This window comes from Panthera uncia, chromosome A2, assembly GCF_023721935.1.
Source record: "Panthera uncia isolate 11264 chromosome A2, Puncia_PCG_1.0, whole genome shotgun sequence".
Taxonomy (NCBI): Eukaryota; Metazoa; Chordata; class Mammalia; order Carnivora; family Felidae; genus Panthera; species Panthera uncia.
In genome coordinates, this window is record NC_064816.1 from 72,867,189 (window position 1) to 72,886,355 (window position 19,167).

At 40.1% G+C, this 19,167-nt stretch overlaps 1 protein-coding gene across 1 annotated transcript in view; it reads left to right on the forward strand.

Annotated features, from left to right (window-relative positions):
- The first annotated feature begins 4,432 nt into the window (after positions 1-4,432).
- The window catches only part of PNPLA8 (patatin like phospholipase domain containing 8), a 44,184-nt gene continuing 29,449 nt past the window's right edge, over positions 4,433-19,167 (forward strand). Inside the window, exons 1-4 of the mRNA XM_049641326.1 lie at positions 4,433-4,513; positions 11,432-12,574; positions 12,726-12,875; positions 17,402-17,553. Of these exons, the coding sequence (XP_049497283.1) occupies positions 11,522-12,574; positions 12,726-12,875; positions 17,402-17,553 (1,355 nt within the window). The 5' untranslated portion in view covers positions 4,433-4,513; positions 11,432-11,521. The remainder of the gene's footprint in view (positions 4,514-11,431; positions 12,575-12,725; positions 12,876-17,401; positions 17,554-19,167) is intronic.

A 19,167-nucleotide genomic window follows, 5' to 3' on the forward strand; every position in this document is an offset into this window, starting at 1 on the left:
GGTCCCTGACAAACCCCTAAACTCTCAGAGACTATCTATACAAAACTACTGAAAGGAAAGAGCTACTTGCTGTCTTATGTCTGGGTGCCGATTCATCCATCCTTCCAACCGGTGTTCCTGTACCTGCTGTATTGCCCATAGCCTTTTCGCTTTTCTTCCCCATGTTCCCCGGCTTCTGGAAAAATCTTTTCTCCAAGACAAATTCTGTGTTTCTGTGGGAGCTGCTGTCCTCTTGAAAGATGCAACAACCGAGGGGTCAGAGGGAGCCTGATCATGCTGTCCGGTCAAACTACCTCAGCCCCTGGCCATAGATCATAATGCCCTTAGGTGATTGAACTGAGATTCTGAGAACTTATACTGATGGGAAAAGGGAGGCTTGCATGGGTTAAATTTGCCCAAGGTCTCACAACCAGTGAATGATAAGGCTAGGACTCCGATCCTGTAGTAACTCTGAAGTTAAGCGACCCAAATACTGACATTTGACTTCAAAAAATTGACAATAAAACTCAATATCCTACAAATAAGTATTAAGGCAAGGAATAACCTACAAAAGTATTAGGTAAAATGTAACTTATATTCAAAATCAAGTTAAAAAAATGTAATTACGTGTGTCCTTAAGATTTTAATTTCGTGTTGTTACTCTCGTGCTAAAACCTGGGGTACAACTTGTGTATTAATAATATGATTCTTGGGTGCCTGGGTGGCTCAGTCGGTTAAGCAGCCAACTTCATCTCAGGTCACGATCTCATGGTTCATGACTTCGAGCCCCGCATCGGGCTCTGTGTTGACAGCTCAGGGCCTGGAACCTGCTTGGGATTCTGTGTCTCCCTCTCTCTCTCTGCACCTCCTCCACTGGGAATTTATGCTAGATCCTGAATACACAAGTATAGATATGTTATACTCCCTGCTTACAGGAAATTCATAGGCATATAAATGAATAAATTACAAGACTGTGCTGTCAGGGCACTAGGAGAAGCAAATGCAACTAGAAGGAATGGTTTACTCTATGAAGTAATAAGAGCAGACTTTTCTGGTGTTTCTTTTTAAATTTTTAAAGACTTAAATTTTTTAGAGAAGCTTTAAGTTCACAGAAAAATTGAGAGGAGGGTACCGAGATTTCCCATATGCCTTCCGACCCCACACATGCATCGCCCGCCCCTTATCAACATCTACCAAAGTGGTGCATTTGTTACATCAGTGAACCTACATTGACACATTGTAATAACCCCAAGTCCCTAGTTTGGGGTTCGCTCTTCGTGGTGTATATCCTATGGGTTTGGAAAAATGTATAATAACGTGTAGCATCATCATAGTATCATACAGAGCATTTTCGTTGCTTTAAAAATCCTCTGGGCTCTGCCTACTCATCCCTGCCTGCCCATCCCAACCCCTAGCAACCTCTGGTCTTTTTACAGTCTCCATACTTTTGCCTTTTCCAAAATGTCGTATGGTTGGAATCATATAGTATGTAGCCTTTCTAGATTGGCTTCTTTCACTTTGTCAGAAGCATTTAAGGTATCCTCCACACTTTTCTATGGCCTGAAGCTCACTTCTTTTTATCGCTGATTAATACTCCATTCTTGGGATGTATCACAGTTAATTTGTTCATTCATCTACTGAAGGACATCTTGGTTGTTTCCAGGTTTTGATAATTATTGATACAACTGCTATAAACCTCTGTGTGTAGGTTTATGTGTGGACATAAGCTTTCAACTCCTTTGGATACATACCAAGGAGCACAATTGTTGGGTCATATGGTAATAGTATGTTTAAGTTGTTTAGGTTTTGTAGGTTTTTCTGGTTTTGAAGGAGGTGTAAACAAAGGCACTGAAGTACAGAAAGGCACAGGTATTTGGAGAACTATTGGTATGGCTGGAAGGTAAACAGCAAGGGTCCTGTGGTGAAATTAAGGCTAGAAGGTTGGCAAGTGTCAGAGTCTATCATGCTATGCATTTTTTCTATGGAGATGAAGTGCCAACAAAAACTTTGTACTCAAGGAAAACACGATTGGACTGCACTTTAGAAAGATTACTTTGGCTGCACAGAAGAGAATGGGTCTGGGTTAGAGGCCAGCTATAGGCTGGAAAACCAGTTTAGATTATGTTGCATCCCAATGATGAAAGCCTAAACCAATGCCGTGGAAATGACAATGCAGAGCAGTGGCAAGAGTAGAGAGATTTGGCAGTAGGAATCATCATTCATTCATGGCTGTTAAAGCTATGGGGGTAGACAATGGAGGGACGGGAAGGGCAAAGAAGGACTTGAGAGTTATTTGAAAATTTCTGACGTGGGAGGAAAATCTGAAATCATGAAGTCTGACTAAGTTGGGGAATAAAGGAAAACAAGGGGAGAATAGATGGTGACCAAGACTCTGTTTGACCAAACTTTAATTAGGTGTCTGTGAGCCCTCCTCTCATCTAGGCTTCCTGCCTGGGCCCCATCTTTGGCCTGCCAAGTCCAATTTTAGTCAGAATCCTAAAGCAGTTTGGAGAGAATCTCCCAGCCTTTATATCTTATCACCCTTGATATCTGATCAAATTCCTCATCCCTCACCTTTGATCTATGACCTCACTGGTCTGTCTTCAGCAAGAATCCTGTGAAATCAGTTTAGCAAGAATCACCTCTAACCTTGATGTCCTTAGTAATTTTCTATCCACTGACCCCTCTCTCTGCTCCTTGGCTATACATCTTCAGCTGTCTTTGTTGTATTCACAGTTGAGCCCAATCTCTCTCCGCTATTGCAATAGTCTTTTTTTTTCAACGTTTTTTTTTTTTTTTTTTTTTTTTTTTTGGGACAGAGAGAGACAGAGCATGAACGGGGGAGAGGCAGAGAGAGAGGGAGACACAGAATCGGAAACAGGCTCCAGGCTCCGAGCCATCAGCCCAGAGCCTGACGCGGGGCTCGAACTCACGGACCGCGAGATCGTGACCTGGCTGAAGTCGGACGCTTAACCGACTGCGCCACCCAGGCGCCCCAACAATAGTCTTGACACCTACAGCAATAGCCCTGAATAAAGTCCTCCTTACAGAGGAAGTGTAAGAATCATTGTTTTTTTAACAATGGGGAGAAACATCGCTCCAGAACTAAAGTTACTTCCAAACACCTCTAAAGTTTTATGTGTCACATACATCTTTTAACTATTGTATAGCTAAATAACGTGGATTATGTGCTTCAGGGGTTTTACCACGCGTTGTGATGTAGGCAACCCAGCTAACTGTGCCCCAAGAGCCTAGCAAGATGGCTTCCTTGCCTTAACTAAAAAAAAATTATTTCGGGTGTGTGTATGTATGTATATATATATATATATATATATATATATATATGTGTGTGTGTGTGTGTGTGTATATATATATATGTGTGTGTATATATATATATACACACACACACCATGTCTGATAGCTCATACAATTCTTTCCTTAAAGATTTTACAATAGCTTTACAGCAAGCTAAAACATGGTGAGCCAGAAGGGAAGAATCTAAGTCTTTGTAACATTTTAAGGTTGGAGTCCAATACAGCCTACTTTCTGTGTTTCCTAACCTCAATTTAATTGCAAAATCAGTTCAAGAGAATAAAGGAAGCTGTTGTGACTACCCACACTCACTGCTGTAGCATGAAAGCTGCTTGACATACAAAGGAACGAGCACGACTGTGTTCTCCTAAAACCTTTTTTTTAATGTACACTTCAATTTGAATTTCATGTTGTGGCCACGTGTTCCAAAATGTTTTTAATTTTTTAACCATCAAATGTAAAAGGCATTTCAGCTCACGGATGTACAAAAACAGCCAGGGGTCCGTATTTGCCCTAAGGGCTGCAGATTGCTCGCTCCCGTGGTAGGCATACAATGTCAGAATTCGAAAAACAGAAGCGTAAAGCGTGGGACCTTTTGTGGGATGCATATGCTAACGTCCCAGGCTAACTTCCAAAATGATAGTATTAGGTGGAAGCGTTTTCCAGTACTTCACGCGGTGGCCAAGCCCAGGAACGGCGAGTAGGAGGGGAAAGAATCGCGGCCCACGCCGCTCACCGCCCTCCCGGCAGCTGGTAACGTAGCCCCCAGCTCCGCGGATTGGACAGCGCGCGGAAAGGACCCTCAGGGACTTGGAGATGGAAGCTGAGACCTGCAGAGAAGCACACCGAGCACAGTGACAACCCCCAAGCCCACCACCCAGCTCCGCCTCCCCCAGCACACGCAGGCGCGTGCACGCACGCACGTCTCCCGCCCCGCGCCCACTCTTGCTCCATTGCGCATGCCTCAGAGAGGGGACCCGCGACTGACAGAGAGGCCGAGGCCCGAGCCCTGCGAAGGGGCTCCTCCCGGACCGGCGGGTAGACGCGGTCCGCGCGTGCGTCACTTCCGCAGGGGCGGGACGGAGCTGTGGGGGTGGTGCCGCGGCCGCTGCTTTTCTGTTTGTGTTGGAAGCTCAGCTGATGCGGGCCGGCTGGAGTGGACGTCCTCGCCGGGAAGAGGCGCGTCGCCACTGCCGCCCAAGTAGTTGCGGCCTGCATCCCGGTAAGTGGCGGCTGGGGGACGGAGGCGGGACGACCGGATAGGGAAGAGGGCAGTTTGGTCGCCCCGGGGCACTTGTCCGGCCCTTCTCTGTCCTCGGAGGGCACTTGCAGAGTAAGAGGGCGGGGAGACGCCCGGCTTCCCGGGAGTGAGGTTCCAAAAGGCGGCCGGGCACCGGAAGGAGCCGCGGACGCCGGGCTGATTGGTGCGCGGTGCCTGCCCCTGCGGCCCCCGCGGGTTTTGCTGGCAAGGACCCGCGAACTGTTTTGGTTTCCCTGGTCCCGCCCCTCGCTTCCTGCCCCACCCCCACCGCTCCCAGCCTGGAGACCCCGAGTGTGTTTCGGCGGCCCCTGGGCTGTAGGGTTGTCCATCAGTTCGCTGGGGACTGTCAAAACGGTTTCCCTATTCTGCACCGTTCTCGACTGTCGGTGCACCGGCTCATTCTCCTGCGTGATATTTTTATTTACCAGCGATTTCTTTTTAACCCCATCCGCATTTAACTCCCTCCCTCCACTGCCGTTGCTTCGGCACTTTCGGGTGTGTGCCCTTTAAAAGATGAAACTGTATGAATCATTGTGTTGCAGCGCTCCTCGTCATTGTCATTTCTGTCATTACGCTGAGAGAAACCTGGCTTCTACGCCTAGTACAGTGATAACTTTAAAGAAAAGTGGGGCCTTCTAGGAGAAACAGAAGAAATGCCCGGAAGGGACTGTCTTATTGAAGGTGGTGTTTTTTTGGTTCTCTAGTCCTAGTTGCTGGGATTTCAGACTGACAAAAGTATGCTTCATTGTATCGGGGAAACTGGAAAGTTAAGAATTTTTAAATCCGACAGTTAAAAAAAAAGTATGTTAAACTGTGAGTGAGAGTTTATGCCTCTCACGAGCCCATTGACGTTTTGTTAAATTGCGTAATTTATGTGTACTTTCAACATAAGAACATGTTCTTATTTCATAATTTTTATTGGTCAGACTTTTTATCAGTGTTGTCTTGCTTTTTTTTTTCCATTTCTGCCGTCGATCTATATTAAAATCTTGAGAGAGTATCTTTTTATAGGGATGTTGAGGGAAAAGATCAGTTGACTATGTATTTATCGGGTTCACATGCAAAATTGGTAAAAGTACAGCTTGTCCTGAGTTGTTTTGCTCAGTAATGAGAAAGGAATTGTGCTGTAGGGTACATATTGCCTCCCTTGTGGGACACATAGTTGTAAAAAGGTCAGAGTTAGAACTCTTAGGCCTGGACACCTTCCTGCCATGTCTTAGTTATAATCTCTCACTCCTACGTTTTATATTTTACTTTGTGCATCATCCAGTTTTTTATGCCTTGATGTTATATTGGTTTCCATTACCCTGTTTTTTTCAGGGTATCTTTTCTCCTGCGTTTTTTTTTGTTTCCTACAAGATTTCCTCACAGTCAAGGCTCTACCCTTGTTCTTCTCTCTAAAGAAACTACTAAAACCAGAGTTTTAAACTTTCAGGGTTTTTTTTAAATGTTTATTTTTGAGAGAGAGAGAGAAAGAGAGACAGCACGCGAGCAGGGGAGGGACACAGAGAGAGAGGGAGACACAGAATCCGAAGCAGGCTCCAGGCTCCGAGCTGTCAGCACAGAGCCTGATGCGGGACTTGAACTCACTGCCACTTAACTTACTGAGCCGCCCAGGTGCCCCGAGTTATAAAATTTCAAATCCAGGGAATTCTTTAGTAGGCTCATAAATATCCTGAACCATTATGGAGAATGTAGTGTATATATATATATATGCAAATAACCAGTTTTCAAGGAAGAGGAAATTTAATCAGGCTCTGTGAATCCCAAATTCTCAAGTATTATTACTATAAACCTTTTTTTGGTAAATCCAGTCTTATGTTTTCAGCTGTCACCGTGCTGGTAACTCCAGCCTGTGTTCCTGTAGTGCATTTCTGTTTGAATGTTCCACTGTTACTTCACCCTGTAAATCCCAGAGATTTTCCTCTCACATTAAATTGGCCCCCTTCCCAGTTATCTCGTATTCACTAATGGTATTCTCTCTGTGTCTCTGAATAAAAACACTTGAGTTGTCTTGACATCTTCTCCTTACCCCATTCTTCCCTGTTACCGAGTCCTTTCTCCAGCAACCCTTTGTCCAGTGCAGTGCCATTACCTTAATTCAATCCTTGTCCCTTTATGACTGCATTATTGCTATAACTAAGGGAAGTCCTGTGTAGATTCATTCTTTCCATCCTCAGTCGAGCCTCCACCTAGCAATTCCCTTATTTCCTCTAGTTAAAATGCGGTTCCATATCCTAGAGGTTGGTCTAAACCTTTCTATTCTATTTATTCCTCCACTGAATTTATTCTACCCTATAAATAGGTACTCAAGTCTTTCCCTCTCTTTTCTCAGTAAATGATGGCACTGCCCACTTGACATTCTTCTCTTTACCTTTTTGCAGTCTAACTTTTGTTCTAGCCGAATTTACTCTCAAAACTTTGATGTGCATTTACTAGTGTTGTGGTTTGGGAGCAGTTAAATGAAGCTTGTTGATTTTGTTGACAATTCTCTATGTTTATTAATTTTTGCTTGATATTTGTGGTATCTAGAGAGGTGTATTAAAATGTTATGATCATGAAATTGTCTAGTCTTCCTGTAATTGTTCCTCTTTTTTTTTTTTAAGCTTCATATACTGTATTTTGGTGCCTTATTGTTAGGTGTATTCATAATTCATGAGAGTTAGAGCATTGGAAAGTAACAATGCAGACCCCTTACCGTGGTCTAGGCTTGTAGCTCTGCCTTCTGTTTGACTCTTGGGCCCATTTTTCCACCATTTTCCCTGTTTGTTTTGTTTTGTTTTGTTTTTTGTTTTTGTTTTTTTTTTTTTTGTTTCAGCCCCCTGGTTTTTTTTGCTTTTTTTTTTTTTTTTTTTTTTTAATGTTTGTTTATTTTTGAGAGAAAGAGAGCATGCATAAGCAGCGGAGGGACAGAGAGAGAGGGAGTCACAGGACTCGAAGCAGGCTCCAGGCTCTGGGCTGTCAGTACAGAGCCTGACGTGGGGCTTGAAATCATGAATCATGAGATCATGACCTGAGCCCAAGTCGGATGCTTAACCAACTGAGCTACCCAGGTGCCCCTTCTTGCTTATTCTTGAGTAGACAGAACTTATTACTGTCTCCAAAATCTTGGTTACTTTTTCATTTGCCTCGAATGCTTTTTTCTCAGATACTCTTAATAATTTGCTTTTTTCCTTAATTCAGGTCTCCAGTAAAATGCCAGCTCAGTTCTCCTGATCACGTCAAGTAAAATAGCCCATTTGCCCTGATTGTGGAAGTGTCCTTTTGTGGTAGTTTTAGTTGACTCTGCTGAGGCCCCTTGGGGTTCACCTGCTCTGACTAGTTTTCATTTGCTTGGGGTCTGTGTACCTTTCAAGGCAATGCGACTGAAGAAGATACAGGCTTGTGATTTCTCAATTATGGATTTACCACTATTGGGGTTGTTTTATGTTATCATGAAAACACATATTATAAAATCTACCATCATAACCATTTTTAAGTGTCTGGTCCAGTGGCATTAAGTACATTCATACTGTTGCAAAACAGATCTCCAGTACTTTTTTGTTTTGCAGAACTGAAACTCTGTACCCATTGAACATCCCCTTTTACCCCATTCCCCCAAACCCTAGGGACCACCATTCTGCTTTTCATAGCTATGAATTTGAATAACTCTAGATACTTTATAAAGTGGAATCATACAGTATTTGTCCTTTTGTGATGGCTTATTTTACTTCAGATGTCCTCAGGGTTCATGCCTATTATAGCATGTGATAGGATTTCCTTCTTTTTAAAGGCCGAATAATATTCCATTGTATGTAAATACCACATTTTGTCTATCTCTTTATCTGTCCATAAATGTTTGAGTTGTTTCCACTTCTGCTATTGTGTGCTGCTGTGAACAGAGGTGTGCAGATACCTCTTTGAGACCCTGCTTGCAATTCTTTTGGGTATATACCGAGAAGTAGGTTTGCTGGATCAGAGGATACTTCTATTTTTAATATTTTGGGGAACCAGAGTACTGTTTTTCATAGCAGCTGCTCCATTGTACGGTCCCACCAACAGTGCTCAAGGATTCTGAATTCTCCACGTCTCTGTCAACACTTGTCATTTTCTGTTTGTTTGTTTTTAATCCTAGCCATCCAAATGCGTCTGAAGTGGTATCTCATTTGATTTACATTTCTCTGATGATCAGTGATGTTGAGCATCTTTTCCTATGCTTGTTGACCATTTGTATATGGTCTTTAGAGAAATGTCTATTCGAGTTCTTTGCCCATTTTTAAATTGGGTTATTTGATTTTGTGTTGTTGAGTAGGAGGAGTCCATTATCGGTTTTGAGCATGGCGTTTTATTCACAACGACTTTAATTGCATTTTATCAAGTATTTTTCTGTGCTGGGGATTGTGGGGATTTTGTGTTAATTCGGCTTTCATTGACTGCAAGTCCTGAGGACTTCAGGAAAACCTGGGAGGCAGACAGGTTGGTTTCTTTTCTCTTTTCCTCTCTGTAAAATTGGGTATTTTAAAATAATATGTTCGGATAGGACATATTAGATAGGACAGTTCAGACTGTAATCTGAACAGTCAACAGTAGGTTCTGGGTTTCTATCTTTCTCAGTCTTGTCTATTCCATTCTTTCAGAGATCTGCTGGAATCACCTTTCTAGTGTCCTTCCTTTGCTTAAAATACTTTATTGACAGTTTGATCTTTAATCTCCTTGGCAAGATTTGTAAGACTTTGCATAATCTGGCCCAAACTATCTTTGCAATGTCATGTTCTACCTCTCCCTCATTGTTCTCTGTAGGTCCTGGAGTGAAACTAGACTGCTTGCCATTTTTGCTTATACTGTGTTTTCTTCCTTTCTTCCTCTTTTCCTTCCTTCCTTCCTTCCTTCTTTTATTTTAGAGAGAGAGAGAGTGAGTGTGTGAACAGAAGAGAGGGGTAGAGAGAGAGAGAAAAAAAATCGTAAGCAGGCTCCAAGCTCAGCAGGGAGCCCAGCGTGGCTCAATCCCATAACCCTGGGATCATGACCTGAGCCAAAATCTAGAGTCAGACGCCAAACCAACTAAACCACAAAGGAGCCCCTGTATATGCTTTCTTAAATGCTTTTTTTGTGTTTGTGTTTATTTTTTCACATTATCTAAAATTCTCTCTTTCTCAGCTTTCCACTTCATGTATTCCTTTTTACCTTTGTCCAGTTTTTAGTGTGGTTTTTTTGTCCCCCCCCCCCTTACCTGGATATCTCTTCTCACCATTGACATGGTTACAAAAGTAACAATACATGCTTATTGTAAGAAAAATTCAGACAACACAAAAGGAAAAAGGAAAAGCGCTTCTCCTTGTTCTCTTTGGATCTCACTCCTCAGTTCATAAGAATAAATAAACTGGTGCTCAGGGCGCTTGGGTGGCTCAGTCGGTTAAGCCTGACTTCAGCTCAGGTCATGATCTTATGGTTTGTGGGTTCGAGCCCCACGTCAGGCTCTGTGCTGACAGCTCAGAGCCTGGATGGAACCTGCTTCAGATTCTGTTTTCCTCTCTCTCTGCTCCTCCCCCACTCATGCTCTGTCTCTCTCTCTCTCTCTCTCTCTGTCAAAATAAATAAATGTCAAAAAAAAAAAAACAAAAAACCTGGTACCTATCCTTTCAGAATCTGTGTGTGTGTGTGTGTGTGTGTGTGTGTGTGTGTGTGTGTGTGTGTAGCCACAGATTTAAATGGCACATATAGGTTTTGTTTTCTTTCATTATGTAGTAGCTACGTATCTGCCTCCTTGTATCTCCACATATGTATAGCATGTGTATAGCAGCTTGCCTTTTTCACTGTAGTGCTTATGGAAGATATGCAGATCACCTGGTTTCCTTTAACTGCTGCATCACGTTATATGGTACCCACTTTGTTGTATGTATGTGACTTAATTTATTTAACCATTCCTTGTTAGAAGACCTTTAGAGTTTTTCATTGTTTTATTATTTCAAGCAATGCATTAGGGAAAGGGTTTACATACTTTGGCACTCTTAGGCAAGTATTTCTGTAGGATTCTTAATAGATTTTTAATATTGGAATTGCTGGTCAAGAAATTTGTGCCTTTAAAATTTCTATAGATAGTATTTAAAATTTCATTAGATACTGTCAAATAGCCCTATGTGTCCTATTTCTCCAGGCCATTATCGATGCTGGATATTATCAACCATTTACATTTTTACCAATTAAAAGAACAAAATAATCTGTTTAAAATTGGTATTTTTATTTGGTGTGGTGAGGATGTTTTTGTAATTTCACTGTTTGTATTTATTCTTAGGTGACCCCTGGTCTGTTAGATGTGGCACATAGCTTCTTCTAGTCAAACTTCTTTGATTTAATAAACATAAGTAGAGAGCGAAGTGTTTTCTACATGGCTATCTGTATCTCTAGACCGAGAGTTCCCTCTTATCCTGTTTGTCTTTGTGGTCTCAGCATCTAGCACCATGTCTGGTATAGATCAAATATTCTATAAATGTTTGCAGTGAACGAGGTAGTAGAAGACTTGACTCTTTAAAAAAGAACTCAACATCTAGTGTCACGTAAACCAGTCAAGACTTTAACAATAAGGAAGAAAAAACAGCATAGTATCTAAACTGCGTATTCAGTTATGTGTTGTAGGAAAACTTATGTATTGGGTAGCTTCCCTAAATTAGTTCTTATCAAACATCCTACTATTGACTTTCTTCTTTCTTTGATTGCTGCACTGACAAATGAATTGTTTTCGGTTAGCTTAAAAGTCAAATCTGCGCTATCTGTAATGGAAATGCATTACTCTGTCTTCTTTTGAGACAAGCTGCTGAGTTTAGTTCGAGCAGAAATGTATTTTATCTTACACCCGGTTTCCATTTTACCTTGAATCCTAATTTTTTTTTCTTGCCATTTCAGGTAAGACCATGAATTATGGCATTTCTTAAATGAAGCATTCAGGAATGAAGTGAAAATCATAACATATAGAAAATAAATGATTTGTAAGTTATGTCTATTAATTTGACTACAGATATATATTATATTTACCTCCTTAGTAATGCAAGAAGTCTTTGTGGGAAGCAGAGAAGCAAGCAACTGCATTTCTTGTGCTCACCTAAACATTACTGGAGGATAAGCCACGTCAATCTACAAAGAGGTTTTCATACAAGCAAAATAAGATGTAAATGGACCAAAAGTGAAGCACATTCTTGCAGCAGGCACTGTTCCTCTCCAAGCCACCATGGTTTACATATTGGAATTTTGAAACTTAGCACTTCTGCCCCCAAGGGACTAACAAAAGTGGGCATTCGTATGTCCCGTATTAAAAGTACTTTGAACTCTGTTTCAAAGGCTGTTTTTGGCACTCAGAATGAAATGATCTCACGTTTAGCTCAATTTAAGCCAAGTTCTCGAATATTAAGAAAAGTATCAGATGGTGGCTGGTTAAAACAGAAAAACATTAAACAAGCCATCAAATCTCTGAAAAAGTATAGCAACAAATCAGAAGATACTTCTTTTTCGGAAAAGGAAAGTCGTGTTCTAGATGAAGATCTAGGTAAACAAAGCCTGTTTCGTTACACGCGTAGTATAACCACAAAATTTGGAGAGTCATTCTACTTTTTATCAAGTCATATTAATTCATACTTCAAACGTGAGGAAAGAATGCCTCAAAAAAAAGAAAGTAAACGTTTCCAGGACAAATCGGAACTTGAAGATACAAAGGTTGAAGAAGGGAAATCTAGCTCTCCAGATCCTGGCTCCCTGAGGGATAAGCTAGATTCAGAATCTTCCTTATGTTCTGAGGACAAGCCTGCAAGTCCCGGTGGAACACCCGAGGCACTTCCAGTTTCTACTAAACAAAGTATTGCTAACTTTCTTTCTCGTCCCACTGAAGGTGTACAAGCTTTAGTAGGTGGTTATATTGGTGGACTTGTCCCCAAATTGAAGTATGATTCGAAGAGTCAGCCGGAAGAACAGGAGGAGGCTGTTAAAGCCGAGCAACCTGTCAGCAAAGACAAAAATGCGGAGGAGAAAAAGCGGTTATCTCTTCAGCGAGAAAAGGCAAGTTGTTACCAGTGTCGCTTGAAGTTCTCATGTTTGTCCAATTCCTAAGTTTCATTTCCCTATGGGACCTAAGGAACTTCAGTCATTTGTTGATATTACTAGAGCAGTTTCATATTCTACTCATCTATATTTTAACATGTTTTTATAGATTATTGCAAGAGTGAGTATTGATAACAGAACCCGGGCATTAGTCCAAGCGTTGAGAAGAACAGCTGACCCAAAGCTCTGCATTAACAGGGTTGAAGAACTGACTTTTCATCTCCTAGAATTTCCTGAGGGAAAAGGAGTGGCTGTCAAGGTAATTCTAATTTATTGAATCTGGTTTTGTCTCAGAATAAGAATACGAATACACTTTCTAAGATGGAGAAAGCAAAGCCTTTCATTTTTTTTTATTTAAATATTTTTGTGGTTTAAGGGGCGCCTGGGTGGCTCAGTCGGTTGAGCGTCCGACTTCGGCTCAGGTCATGATCTCGCAGTTTGTGGGTTCGAGCCCCATGTCACGCTCTGTGCTGACAGCTCAGAGACTGGAGCCTGTTTCGGATTCTGTGTCTCCCTCTTTCTGACCCTCCCCCATTCATGCTCTGTCTCTCTCTGTCTCAAAAATAAATAAACGTTAAAAAAAAAAAAAAACCTGCAAAAAAAAAAGTAAATAAACAAAAAAAAAAAGGCATTCCTTAACATTTAAAAAAAAAAATGACATATTTCTGCTACCCAGAGATTACTGCTGTAAGTGTATTGATGTCACTTTGTATTAATCAGAGGAAGCTGACTTAAACTTAATAACAAACAATACCAAAACCTAAGTGGTTTAACACAACAGAAACTTATTTGTCCCTTGTGCAACGTCGCCTGGGGGTTTAGGTGACTCTCCAGGACAGTGAACGTGCGTGTGGTGGCTACTTTGATCTTGTTCTCTGTCTCCATATGAGGCCTCCTCCATGATGACTCTAGCAGGTAAGAGAGTATTTCAGCAGAAAGTGCCACAGGCTTCTTCTACTCAGAACTTACTTATCCTGCTTTAGAAGTACTGCCTTTGTGTGCCAGGAAGGAGGAGCAAACTGGATACTGGGAAGCGTTAGTAAGGCCTACCACAAGATTTTTCTAGAAATTGTTCTGTGTATATTTAATATACCAAAATAAAGTCATTGTATATGTACTGTTTTATAACCTTTTTTAAACTTTAAAATTTTTTTTTCTGTTCATAGTGTACACCTTTCTGTATCAGTAAATTTTCATCTCATCCTATACCCAGGTTGAAAAGGTTCTTTATATAACTGATAGTGTCCAAACGAGGGTCCAGTCTAGACCATACATGCCGTTTGGTTATTGCCCCCAGGTCACTTATAGCGCTATTCTTCCTTCCCTCATTTTCAAAACTAATTGAAGAGACCAGGCTGGTTATCTTGTAGAATGGCTCGCTTTCTGGATTTGCCTGGCTTCCTGCTCATTGGTGTTATTTGACGTATTCCTCCTTCCCTTTTATTTCCTGAACGCTGGAATTTAAATATAAAGAACTGATTGAGTTAAACAATTTTTTGTTAGAGAACATTGTATGTGATGTCATGTGCCTCATCTTGTATCATGTCAGAACATAATTGGTTGAAAAACCATTAGTAATGCTAATGTTGACCCCCGGATCAGAGAGATGACAGTCTGATCTTCTCATTGGACATTTAGGCTGGAACCATGATCCCATCACCCATTAACCTGCTTGTTCCCAGAACTAGTCAATTCATTAGGGTTGCAGAATGATAAATGTCTAATTCTGTCACTCTTTCTGCATTGTAATTGACATTCTTTTGTAAAAGTAGAGCTTTCCTTTACCAGTTAAAGCTATTTGGTTACTCTCAAAGACCAATTTTACAGGATAAGCAAGAGAAATGCTTTATTTCTTTCTACTTAGTCACCAATTTTCAAAGTAAAGAGATGCTTTCAAAGCTGCCTCATTGATGACATGAATGTTTTTTGGCATTTTTAAAAAGCTATCCTTATGAACTAGTTTTTCATAAATTGTGTTACTATAAATTTTTTTCTCCCCCTCCATTTTTTGGAATGCTGAATTCATCTCTGCTTTGACTGGTAGGGGCCCTAAGATCATTCATGTGACCTTTTCTAACTTTTTATAAAAATAGCACGGACAGAAAACTGTATGTAAGCATACAGCTCCATGAATTTTCAAAAATTGAGAACATCCATATAACCCTCACCCAATATAAGAAACAGAATGGTAGCAGCACTCCCAAAAGCCCCTCTATGCCCCGTTCCAATCACTGTCTCCAAAAGGATTGACGAGTTTTCCTGATTTTGAGCAGTGTCGATTAGTTGTGCCTTTTTTCTGCATGTTGTACAAATGGAATGATACAGCATGTGCTTTTTAGGTATTTTTCACTTGACATTTTTTGTGAGAACCTTCTATGGTATGGTTGTGAAACACTCTCACTGTGCTGTGTTCTGTGGTATGAATATAGTGCAATGTATTTATCCATATTACTGATGATGGACATTTTTGGATAGGAATAGTGCTCCCGGGACATATCTTTTGGAAAATATAGGTCTTTATTCTTTGGGAGTGTATACCCGAGAGGAGTTTCCTGGTCACGAAGTATGCCTCTTTTCATCTTTAGCAGGTACTGCCAAATGGTTTGGCAAAGTGTTTATAGCACTTTATACTTTTTCCAAAATTGTATCAGCCTTCTGGTTGTTCTTTTAGCCATTTTGATAGATGTTTAGCGATATTAAGTTGTGGCTTTGGATTGTGTTTCTCTGATAACTATGAAGTTTAGCACCATTTTCACTATTTATTGGCCATTTGTATACCTCCTTTGTGAAGTGCCTCTTCCAGCTCTTTCTCGTTTTCCATTGGGTTGACTAGCTTTTTCTTATGATTTGGAGAATTTCTTTATATATTATGGATAGAAGTTTTTATATGTATAGTATATATTAAATATAATATAACATAGAAAGTATATTGCATATAATGTATATAATAGTAATGTAGCTACATGTATCTTTTTTGTAAGTGTATTTTCCCACTCTGAGTTACCTTTTAACTCAGCTAGTTTCTCTGTCTTCCATTTATGGCCCTCTATCTGAACCAATCCCAGTTTTTCAGTCTTCTGTTTCTTTCCGCAATGATCAAATGCCTCGAGGGAAGAAAAGCTATAGTTTGTCAGCTCACGTTTTAAAATTTTATTTATTTAAATTCAAGTTAGTTAACATACAACATAGTATTCAGGATAGAACCCAGTGATTCATCACTTACATATAACACCCAGTGTTCAACCCAACAAATGCCCTCCTTAAAGCCCATCACCCATTTAGCCCATCCCCCTACTCAACTTCCCTCCAGCAACCCCCAGTTTGTTCTCTGCATTTAAGTCTCTTCTGGTTTGCCTCCTGCTCTGTTTTTATCTTATTTTTCCTTCCCTTCCCCTATGTTCATCTGTTGTGTTTCTTAAATTACACATATGAGTGAAATCATATGATATTTGTCTTTTTTCTGCCTTATTTCACTTATCATAATACATTGTAGTTTCGTCGATGTTGTTGCAAATGGCAAGCTTTCATTCTTTTTTCCTCTCCAAAAATACAAGTAGTATTCCATTGTGTGTGTGTGTGCGTATACCACATCTTCTTCATCCATTCGTTAGTCAGTGGACATTTGGACACTTGCCATAATTTGGCTATTGTCGATAGTGCTGCTATAAACATTGGGGTGCATATGCCCCTTTGAGTCATGATCTCTTCTCCAGATTCTTAGCCTCCCTTGCCCTCATTGCTTCTGCAGCTTTTAAACAGATTTTTTTTTTTTTTGTATTTTATTAAACTTTTCTAGTTCTTGGAAAGAAACTGTCCTACCCTGACCAGAAATGGAAATTTACATTCCCATGCTCTACCATTGTTCAGGTTCTTCTAGTGGGGCCTTGAAGCCGGACATTAGCCAGGGCAGAAACACAACCTAAAAGAATTTAGAACAATAGTAGTTCAGATTTGACTTATCATACAAAAGAAATAAAATGAGTGAAACATTGGGATTTCTTTTTTTTTTTAATTTACTGAAGGTTACGTAGCACTAGTGTAGCTGCTACTCAGCTTTGCCCCAGTACCTGGGGTACTGACGAGGTGAGATCTTTCTCTGTACAGAACCTAGAGAATCTTTGCCAAACTCAATGTAGAACCCTACGATCTAGGCTCTTGGCCTCTGGTCAACAATATGAACATGTGGAATCTTGAAGTCCTAGTTTTGTTTAAATGGATTATTTACATATTATAATGAATTTAAATTTGAATTTATTGTAATGGGATAGAAGTTTCTGCCTTCTACCTTAGTTTGATTTATTAACTGACATTTATTTTTATTTCACTATGACTTACCCTTATATCCCATGCACACAAGATGGTTTATGTTTTTCTTTTGATAACAAGTTTAATTTCCAGTAATTACTATGAAGCAGTTTCATCTTCTTTAGGATTTGGAGAAAATATTTTATGTAATTAGAATGTTATTAACCTTTTGCAGTAACAATTAATACTACATAAATTTGTGTTAAGCAAATTATATTTTTTTCTAATTATTAAGCATTGTATTTTTTAAAGAAAGTATCTGGCTCGAGGTTAATTTTTAACCTAGATATTAGAAAAAATATGTCTTGAATATTAATTGACATTAATAATATGTTAAAAAGTCATTTAAGGTTACTGAGAAATTAATAAACGCTAGCACTGTGATTATATGTGCTGATCTACGTGTGTTGGTTAAAAATAATCATACATTTTCACTCTTGATTTGACACAAGCAATAAAGTATCTTTTCTCTCAATACAGGAAAAAATTATTCCATATTTATTACGATTGAGACAAATTAAGGATGAAACTCTTCAGGCTGCAGTTAGAGAAATTTTGGCCTTAATTGGCTACGTGGATCCAGTGAAAGGAAGAGGAATCCGAATTCTTACAATTGATGGTGGAGGGACAAGGTGAGGCTAGAAAAATGATTTTTCTTTTAAGTTTATTTAATTTTGAGAGAGAGGGAGAGAGAGAATCCCAGGCAGGCTCTGTGCTGACAGCGCGGAGTCCAACACGGGACTTGAACCCACAAACCGTGAGATCATGACCTGAGCTGAAATCAAGAGTCGGATGTTTAACTGACTGAGCTACCCAAGCACCACAGAAAAATGATGTTTTAAATCTGCTGATCTAGTTCAGCCTTAGGAATTTTTTTAACCGATTCTGTGTAATTATAGTAACTACTTCGTTATAAAACCAAATTTTTGAAATAAAACAGTAAATAGTTTTTCTTAACTTGTTACTTACCATCTAAGAGAATATATACCTGGATTTTCTTTTAGTTTAATTTGATCCAGTATTTATTTCAGTTTGGTCTTTTCAGACCTTTTTGGTAATTTAGCACAATTTACCAACCATGATTCTCTTAAAATCTTGGCAATGTTTTATAATGTCGGCTTTCCTTCATTATATTTATCTTACCCATGTTTACCAGTCAGCTAGTCACTTAATTAAGTGATGGTTAGAAAAGGAGTCTGTATCAGTAACTTCCTGACTCCCTACATCTTCACTTGTAGATGCCAGTTTTGGTGCTACAGGGGCCATCTAAGCATTCTCAGCTCAGGAGGTCATTTCACCATCAAACTCCATTCTTTCTGCTGGCAGTTCATCCATACTTCTTGTTCTTAGTTCCTTACTACTTGTTGGTTAGATTCTTTGGTGTTAGCCTTTCGCCCCAAATTTTCTAGCTTGGGTGCTAGTTTCCTGCCATCTCTGCTCTTACCTCTTAAATTCATAGTACATGCCCTGCCTGTTGTTCTTAGCTTACTTTGCCTCTCTGATTTTGTTCTCTGATAGTCCTGCCTTGCCAGTTACTGTTTTGTATGTCCAAGTACTACCCTGACCTTTTTGTTAAATTCTAAAGTCCTGTGTGCAAGCCAGATTCTTTTAATTATGACACAATGTGAATGAAGGAGTAGATGATGAGAGAAGAGACTAATAATCTAGGCAGAGGACAATAAAATAATAACTTCAGATGGCAGTGGGAAGCAGGAGGAAGGAAAAATATGTAAGAAAACTTTGAAGAAAAAGGGGTTTGGATATAGTTGAAAGAGGTCAAGATCACTCTTAAGTGTAGACCCTATGGATGATTGGGACAGAATCGCAGGGAAATGGGAAGAGGTGGTTGCTATTGAGAAAGACAGTTCTGTTTTGCACATGTTGACTGTAAGGCTTCACGCAGCAATATAGAAGTGCTAATTTGGCAAGTGAAGGTGGAATTGATTGAGGAGAGAAAAGTCTTAGAAGATCTTTTGGATGTTTCTTACGGAAGTGAAATTCAAGAAAGTGAACGTTAGTCATATGATAAAGTGGTAATGAGTTAGAGAGAATCATTCTAGTGCATAGAATTGGTTCCAAGTAATGAGAAGTAAGGAGAATGGCAGTTGAATGAGTAAGGAACTTCACTGAGGAGCAGGAAGAAGCCAGTCCTCTTCTGCCATTAAGTTCAGAGCATTTGGGAAGGATGGTATCATTTATCGAGTCAGCTAACGTATTGAGTGCCTGCCATGTTCTGCACGGTGATT